Source organism: Glossina fuscipes, unplaced genomic scaffold (genome assembly GCF_014805625.2).
Source record: "Glossina fuscipes isolate IAEA_lab_2018 unplaced genomic scaffold, Yale_Gfus_2 43, whole genome shotgun sequence".
NCBI classification, from domain to species: Eukaryota; Metazoa; Arthropoda; class Insecta; order Diptera; family Glossinidae; genus Glossina; species Glossina fuscipes.
Window position 1 is genome coordinate 303,870 of NW_023998427.1, and position 8,823 is coordinate 312,692.

At 35.2% G+C, this 8,823-nt stretch overlaps 2 protein-coding genes across 9 annotated transcripts in view; one reads left to right on the plus strand and one right to left on the minus strand.

The window, feature by feature from the left end:
- Positions 1 to 291: 291 nt before the first annotated feature.
- Positions 292 to 8,823, plus strand: part of LOC119637235 (adenosylhomocysteinase-like) — a 287,510-nt gene continuing 278,978 nt past the window's right edge. Inside the window, exon 1 of the mRNA XM_038033108.1 lies at positions 292 to 825. Coding sequence (XP_037889036.1) covers positions 352 to 825 — 474 coding nt within the window. The 5' untranslated portion in view covers positions 292 to 351. The remainder of the gene's footprint in view (positions 826 to 8,823) is intronic.
- Positions 5,044 to 8,823, minus strand: part of LOC119637227 (flotillin-2) — a 217,893-nt gene continuing 214,113 nt past the window's right edge. For all 8 annotated transcript variants that reach the window (XM_038033096.1, XM_038033092.1, XM_038033097.1 and 5 more), the window contains 3 exons: positions 7,672 to 8,239; positions 7,401 to 7,584; positions 5,044 to 6,491 (listed from right to left, as the gene is read on the minus strand). In XM_038033096.1, coding sequence (XP_037889024.1) covers positions 6,312 to 6,491; positions 7,401 to 7,584; positions 7,672 to 8,239 — 932 coding nt within the window. In that variant the 3' untranslated portion in view covers positions 5,044 to 6,311. The remainder of the gene's footprint in view (positions 6,492 to 7,400; positions 7,585 to 7,671; positions 8,240 to 8,823) is intronic.

Consider the following 8,823-nt stretch of genomic DNA (forward strand, 5'->3'; position numbering starts at 1 on the left):
GAGCAAGGAACAGTTAAGAAGCAACTAAAATATGATCCAGCAACGCAATCACCCTTCGTAGAAACGAATCCTCCTACTGACAACGAAAAACCTGACGTAATTGAAAAAGTGACACATGAAGACTTCGAAAAATCTTTTCCTTCAAAAACAAAAGAGCAATTTGAACAACAACAACAACCATCTGCAAAAATTATCGAAAAGTTTATATCGCGGCTGCCTATTTAATAAGCAATTGGTCTTCAACATAATTAAAAAAAAATAAAAGCAATAATGTCTGAAGCTTCATATAAATTTACTGATATCAAATTGGCTGATTGGGGACGGAAGGCTATTCTTATTGCGGAAAATGGAATGCCTGGTTTAATGGCTTGTCGTAAGAAATATGGTCCTTTAAAAATTTTGAGTGGAGCTAGGATAGCTGGTTGCTTACATATGACTGTACAAACTGCTGTCCTTATCGAGACATTAGTTGAGTTAAGTGCTGAGGTTCAGTGGTCCAGTTGCAATATATTTAGTACTCAGGATCATGCTGCAGCTGCAATTGCAGCTGGCGCAGTTACCGTCTACAACTGGTGCATTGAACAGACCATACTTTTCCGGGATAGCAAACCGTTAAATATGATATTGGATGACGGCGGCGATTTAACAAATTTGGTTCATGAAAAATTTCCACAGTACTTGCCTGGAATCAAGGGCATATCTGAAGAGACTACGACGGGTGTTCACAATCTGTATAGAATGTTTAGAGAAGGGAAGTTAGCCGTGCCTGCCATTAATGTCAATGATTCCGTAACTAAGAGCAAATTCGATAATTTATATGGTTGCGTGGCAAAGGCTGTGCTCAAGCGCTAAAACGTTTTGAACTGGATCTTCGTCCCACCCCAAAACTTTCCCTACCGATAAAGATTTCTTTTATTCCGTAGCTGGAGTCTGCTATTGGGCTTTCGGTCGCTACAGAAGTATTGCTCGCCATGGAGTTTTCGCCCATAATGGAATTTTCATGCCCCAGCTTTTTATCTTCATTTATTAGTTCTCTCGATTCATTCACGATAGCATTCGTTGTAGCATTTTCTAAGGTGGGGCTGTCTAGTTCAGTTCTGCTTCGCTTTTTCAGACGTAATTCTGCTTTCGACACTGATTTTGGCATACGCTTCCCTTTCATGTCATCATTCTCCGCCATTATGTATGTTAAAGTTTTCGAGTACAAATATATTTATATATATATATACGCTTATGTACTTATATACTTTTTCCTTTTTTTTATATAGTTAAGAAGAATATATATTTGTTTTAATAAAATTGCTAAACAAATTCAAAGGCAAAAATTTATTAAAAATTCACTTCATTTTGCTTTTACAAACAAATTCGAATTCTTGATTGTCTTTCTCTGGAATGTGAGAACAACTAATAGAACACCACCATCGATACTTCCCCTCTGCGTCCAGTAAAGATTGCTTCCATTATTTATTAACCGAAAATGCTGGCAGTTTAATTGCTCATGATATGGAATCTTGATGATTATGATGACATGTTGTGCTTGCGAAGCTTGTTAAATAAAGTCCTGAAGTTCATATTAAAATAATGGATTTCTTTTTCCCCAACATTCTAACTCGCCGTAGGTAATCTTTTTAATGTCATTAATTGTATTAAATGTTTCATTTTATTTTCTCTTTGAAGAGATCCTTCTCGACAGTAACTTTACGATCGATAGATTCTATGGTAGCTATAACGTAAAATACTTACCTTACGTACAGTCGACTCTTCTCATGAGCGACTTACGGTAAACCGACTTCGGATAAATATGTGAAGGGGCAGTTACTGGGGACGCAGTTACTCAGGTTATCTTAAAAGGAATCGAGAAGGACTTTTTCCATTTCATGCCGGGCGACGGCCGCAGAAAGCAACGCTTTAATTATTTAGTTAATGTAATTAACTAATGCCGCTCTTTGAGAATGTTCAATTTTTATCCGACGGTTTATATCGGACAATGAATATGAATGTTGGAGTACCTTTTTCTATATACATATTATTAATGTATATTTTTTTCTTTGTTTTCTTGTTACTGCGCATTTCGAATTATATTTGGTCTGGCAAGAACACAATACGCAACTTATATAGTAAAACCATAATTGTTTTCGGCGGGAGCAGCTGTTCGTTTTTTTTTTGGCAGCGATATTCTGAGTGAAAAGCTTTGGTTTCCGGCATTCTCGTACTCTTGTTCCATCGTTGTGATTGGCTAATACAAAGGAAGTACTAGTTTGGCCATTTCTTTTTGGTTGAGCAACGAAATTACGGCAGCGAACAGAAAGAAACGCTACAAAATTTTCGTTATATCATGTAACATGCGGTTTTGTAATATAAGAGTTGTTGCAGTTACAACCCTGTAATAAGTGACTTCGCAAATTCCGCTAGTGGAGAGAGGTTGTCGTTTAGCAGTAAAAAGTGGAACGAGTGAAAATTTCGTGAAACGAAAATAACAGCGGAAATTAGTATAAAGCTTTGTAAAAAAAATCACATTTACAAAGAATAAGATATGGAGAACATATAAATAATATAAACAGACATTATCTTGTTGCTATTGGAAATCTGCTGAATTTAAACGCAAACTTGGCGATTTTTTTTTTCTTAATTGGTCGCAAGGAGGATATTGATGTCAACGATTTGCTAATAATGCCAATTGCACACTGCCCAAAAAAAAAAAGAAATGAACGCAATATTTAAAAATAAAGAGGAAGAATTTTCAAAAATTTGTGAAGTTAGTGTAGATGACAAGTTATAATGTTATGTGTATATATTTGAAAATTAAAATATAGATTGTATAAAAGTCACATTAACTGATGAAATGTAATTTTTAAACGAATGTAAATGATAAAATAAATAAATTTGGAAGAATATAGGAACGAGTTACATAGATTTCTTTACTATCAAGTTCTGCCTGAATGGCAGGGAGGAGCGGAAAACTCAAATAAGTAGAACGAGAACACAGCTGATATGGCTATTAAAACAACACCGTCAGTACGATTTAGTTGATCTTTTCTGAAAACCTGGAAAGAATTGTGTAAAAATCCCAACGAATGCAGATCAGGCTTTAACCAGGTAAAAGCCAAGCTAGAAAACGTCGCACTTCCTGATTTTAAGTAAATAGAATGAATATTTGAGGTTAGGCCGCTAACGTTTCTTTTATTAAAGATCCAAGCAGCCATAATTATTTATTTAACAAGACGTCCATGTTTTCAGTCGGAATTAAACCCTTAAAAGACGAGATAGCCCGACGTTGAGACAGTGCCAATTTGAAAAGGCTAACAAGCTTCAAATTGACGGATGGGACTTTTGCGGCAACGTAACTTTTTATGTTATTTTCCGTAGTGTGTGACGCCTGTCTTGTTCGTCAAGAAGGCATCATTCGTATTAGGCATCATGAGCAGAAAAATTTGAGTTGGAAAAAAAATAGAGGCAGTAACTATACTTGGTTGTGCTATTTAGTCGTGAGCAGATAAATTCGAACAGCAAAGGGCGGAGAAGAATTCGTTGAGATCTAGACTTAATGGCACCACTAGGAGGAGATACATTAGCCGAATCTGCACGGCTGACACGAGGAGGGTCGACCAGCATATTTGCATTATGGAAGAAGTGATAATACTTTTCGAAGGCAAGAATGGAACGCTGGGTACCTTAAATAGATTGTACGCCTTTATCGGATCCGTCGATGACATATCTACAAGTTCTGTCCTTGACGGTGAGGGAAGGTGGCGAGGAACGTTGGCAGATGTATGCGCCTTATGTGAAGACCAAGATGAAGAACCGCCTGCTACGCTACAAGTTTCTCTTATATAGCGCTAGCATACAAGGCTATCGGCTTTATTAAAAACTCTGCAGCACTTGACATTTGAAGCTATGTGCATTCAGTTGTTAGGCGAAATATCTTTTCTGCTCAGTCACTTAGGCCGAGATTTCTTTTGTTTGTATAAACATAAAGAGCATAATTTAAAAAAAAGTTGTTGCGTTTAACACCTTAATACTCTTTTTCAAATATCATCAAGAATAGAGGGAAAAGTCTTAAATGCAGCTTTCTTTTCTACCATGAATCCGTAGTTCATTCAGTAATTACGGCGAAGTTCTTGAAAAATAAAAGACTTTTGTAAAAAAAGTAAAAGCAATAGTACGTAGATTCTTAGGCTTGTAATTTTGTTGTTATAAACGTTTTGAAATAATTTTCAAAGGTTAAAGCTAAGCGGATCTAATTCACTTCCTCTTCGATTCATCGAATCATTAGTTGTATTGGCCTTAATTTTTTTCTTCCCCATTAAAATGTTTGTTAACAAAGTCAGTTCGATTAAGGCAGGACTTTACGTCTATATAAAAGTACATTAAAACAAATTATTTTAGACAAAATACACAAAAATTGTTTATTTATTTTATGGTTTTTAAATACATACGTAAATATTTTCTTTTTTGTTTCGAGTTTGCTTTTTTTTTACTTATTTATTAAATTTTTGGTTTTTTATTTAGTTTTTATCAGCATCAAGTTCGAATAATTCCTATCGTCAGTGTTCGTTTCAAAATATTTTTCTACATTCAAAAGAGTTTGGTCAAAGAAGATGGATGTTTTTCTTTTTTTCTATTTTAGGAAAAAGTAGAACGAAATGAATCGTTGTTTACACAAAAACAATGTCAAAAAAATAATATAATGTAATAATTGAAAAATATAAAATTATATAACATAATATATAAATACATACACCTAAGACGTTGCTACACTTGAATAACAAACAAAATTTATTTAAAACAAATTAGGAAAAACAAAAGCGAAAGAAAGAAAGACATAGCACACGTTAAGAAGCACGACGGGATAATGGAAGGAAGTAAATCGTCGCATATTTTCGTATATTTAATAATTATAACGACTGATTATTATCGATGATTTGTTATGGAGACTAAGCGCAATAGCATTCGTTTACAATCGAAAACTTAAAATAAAATGTAATTTTACTCATAGCCAGGGACACACATCGATACTCCTTCCATCAAAGTGTTATGAACTGCTTTTTTTTTTTTAAACGCCAGGCGGAGATATCTCTCCGTCCGAAAATATGATGGACGATTTGATTTGATATGATTCTCGCACAAATGCATTCGTATTCGTTCGTCGTTGACTCGTTGCGGTAACTTTAAATGCTATTAACAGAAAGTTGAATCCTTGCGATGTTAGTTCATTTTCGGTTAGAACATCTGCTATGTCTGTGTGCTTTGTTCCAAGTTCTAGCAACTTATCAAAGTAATCAAGAGCGAACGATAAAAGTAAGGAATAGTTGCAACTGAACGAAGAGTTCAATGCAAAATGTGCATAATGTTCAGGAGAGCGCAGGTAAGGTAAGTCGATTAGCGGATCGTTTCAATGATATGAATGAAACATTTTACCGCAACGTTCACATTTCATAAACGACGACCGATCATTTTATGATTTTGCCTACGTGATATAGAAACGTCTATCTGAGTGCCAACTGCAACAGTCTTTTTGTAGATATTGAAAATTAGCTCTATTTTTGGATTGTCTCAAAAGATGAGTCCGCTAACTAGCGTAGACTATATGTTTTTTTCGGTTATGAACTTTAAAAATAAAAGTTCGAAATTCATTTAATGAATTACATAACATGCAGCGTGTTACTGCTCTAAATGCTTCAGTTGGTCAGGATAATCATAAGTCATAGTGCAAAAGTAATGAACAATTACAATTACAAAAAAAAAAAAAAAAAAAAAAAAATATTGTTTTCTTTATTAAAATAAAATAAAAAAAAGAAAGTAAAATAAATGAATTTTTCGTCGACTTCATTGAATTATATCAAAAATTACTAATTTGCTCTACGATTAATTTAGATTTTCCAAAAATTTCGTTTTTAATTTTTTCAATAATCCAATTAAGATAATCATTGTTAAGCATTTTGGTTCTTTTTTTAAGTTATTTTCAATAATTTCTTAATAAAAAATATTACTTATGTTACGCGATTGTTTCTAAATACGTTGTTCATCTATCGCTTAACGCTTTTGTGTTTTATTTACTTCTATACACATATATAAAATTAATTCTTAATAGTAAGTGTTTGCCCTAAATCATTGTTCAATCGTCCAATCGTTTAATCAAATTCATTTAGTGCGTCCTGGTTTTTGTGGTGAATTGATTCTCATTCTCATTCTCATCATCATCATCATCATCATCATCATCATCATTATCATTATCATCATAATCTTTCATTATTTCACTAAGCCATGGCCAAGTCATCGAAAGCTGGTGTTATATAGCGGCGAGGTAAATCTCACGCTTTTGCTCCCGGTATCTTTGACAAGACCTTGGATAAATCAACTCCAGTCAAAGCATTAATTGAAGGTGGCAGTTGGGCCACTAGGCGTGTGACGTCATTGGTTACATTATCCGTGCCACCGAGTAAAACAATTTCATCGGTTTTAGCCAAAGGCGCTGCGACTTCGGCAGCGATCTATGAATTTAAACAAAAGGAAAAGCGAAAAAGCTTAAATGTTTAAAGCATACGTGTTTACGTCAAGCCGACACTTTTATGTCTTTTCACACACACTTGATAAACATGTTATATTAAACTATTTGATTTATATTGAAAAGAGTTCTTTGAAGGTTAGGTCGATGCAAGAATAAAAAATGAAGCATTTCGGCAACGACATGGCCTTACTCTTCCGCATAAGCTAGATGGAACTTTTAGTTGGCCCTTGAACCTTTGGCAGTAGAAGTAGAACGGAAAATGCTGCGCTATGAAGATGTGAAAATTTCCCGCAAAATTCTGATATGAGGACAAAAAACTGTCCGGAACGCAAACGAGACAAATTGTTCGAGGCGTGATAATGTATATTCATCTTATTGCCCGAATCTGATATGCATTTTACCCTCTGTAAAGCTCGGCTAATTATGTTAAGGGGCCTATGAAATATGTCAAATAATTCCTTTAACCAAATAACACAGAAAGTATATAAACAAAAAAAAAAAAAGAAGCGATTATGGCTTTGCTAGAAAAAGCAGTACAAGCGGTTGCGAGGTTTTCTAATATTATTTGTGAGTTAGTTTTGTATGCGTTTGCTTTAAACCGTATTAGGGACGCTAGTATATAACCTAAGCTTTTAATCAAAGCCATAAACCTGCGTCGCTTTTTATACTTAAAAATTGTTTTTAGCTTTCGATAGCTAAACGTTCTTAGCGACAGCTTGTAATGGACAACGGGACGAATGTACTTCAGTGTGTTTAAAATTTAATTCTAGTATCTAAAATTAATAAAAAAGAGGGTATATATAGATTATGTGCCTATGTTAATTAATATGCGTTACGTACTGCTTAAGCAAATCATTCATTCATTCATTCATTCATTTAGTTTGTTACCAACCTTTGGCAGTGACTCTAAAACAATGTTCATAATGGCGGCGTCGCCATATTGTTTATAAACATGAGCCTTCATACGCATACGTTCTGCCTCAGCCTTACCAACCAATTCAATGGCGTGGGCCTCTGCCGAGCCAATTTTGCGTATTTTTTCAGCCTCGGCTCGGGCCATTTCGATCGTTTGAAATCTGGAAAGAAATGTTTCGAAAAAATATAGATGAAAACCAATTAGTTTACATTTGTTTTTTTTTTTTTCTCCACTTGGCGCCACTTACTGTTTGCCTTGTGCTATTGTTTGGACCCGATATGCCTCCGCTTCGGCTGGCAATTTCACTGTGCCCATTAACTCTCGTTCTTTTCGCTGCACCTCCTGTGATTCTATTTCGATTTGTTTACGCCGCTCAACCACTTCAATTTGTATTTCTTCATTTCGTATTTTTTGTCGTATTTTGGCCGCTTGCAACTCATAGGCCAGTTGAGATTCAGCTTTAGCTGTATTAATCTCTTGATCGAAATTAGCTTTTTGCAATTTATACATTCGTGCGTTATCTTCGATTTTCGTATCAGTTGAATATTTGACATCCATTGCACTTTTTTCGCATTCAGCTTCGCGTATACCGGCATCACGATTCGCTTCCGCGACCCCGGCATCGGCATCTCGTTTCACCATCGCTGTTTGTGCTTTACCCAAAGAGGCCAAATACTGAACATCATCGTAGACATCTTTGATGGTAAATGAAAGTATCTCGATGCCCATGCGTCCGACATCAGGCGCGGCGACTTCTCGCACTAAAGCAGCGAATTGATCGCGGTCTTTGTACACTTCTTCGACTGTAAGAGTTCCTGGAAGAGTATTTACGAAATGGGAAAGATCAATTTAGGTAGATCGTGATAAACAGCAAAGAACAATAAAAGCTACGCCGAACAGAAGCCCCGAGCTTTTCCATTCTTTTTTTTTTTTAAACAAAGTTTCAGAAGATTTACTTATGAATAACTTAGCCATCTGATCATTAATTTTTTGGTATCACAAATATGCGAACAATAGATGTGAAGGGCAATGCAAGGTTTTAATAACTCGATTAAAACCATGCAATGTCTATAGCCTATACCATATGAGATAAGCGTACGTTAAGTTTCAGCGGCTGTATGTAAGTAACACACATATACGGTTGAGGTGTACACGCCGTTTATTACAGTAATCGATCTAAAAACATTTTCTGTGCGTTGGAATTATTTTCTGAATTGATGGAAGTATGTCTGTGCGTTAGTCTGCTCAGAGTAGGTCGGAATACTCAAAATATTTTGCTAAAATCCCATTCATTGAGAACGGATGAAATAAAAACGATTTTATGACGAAAATAGGGTCTACCATCGGGAATTATCTGGTTGACTAGTGGAAGAAATGCTTCGAAGCAACAGAAAAGTGG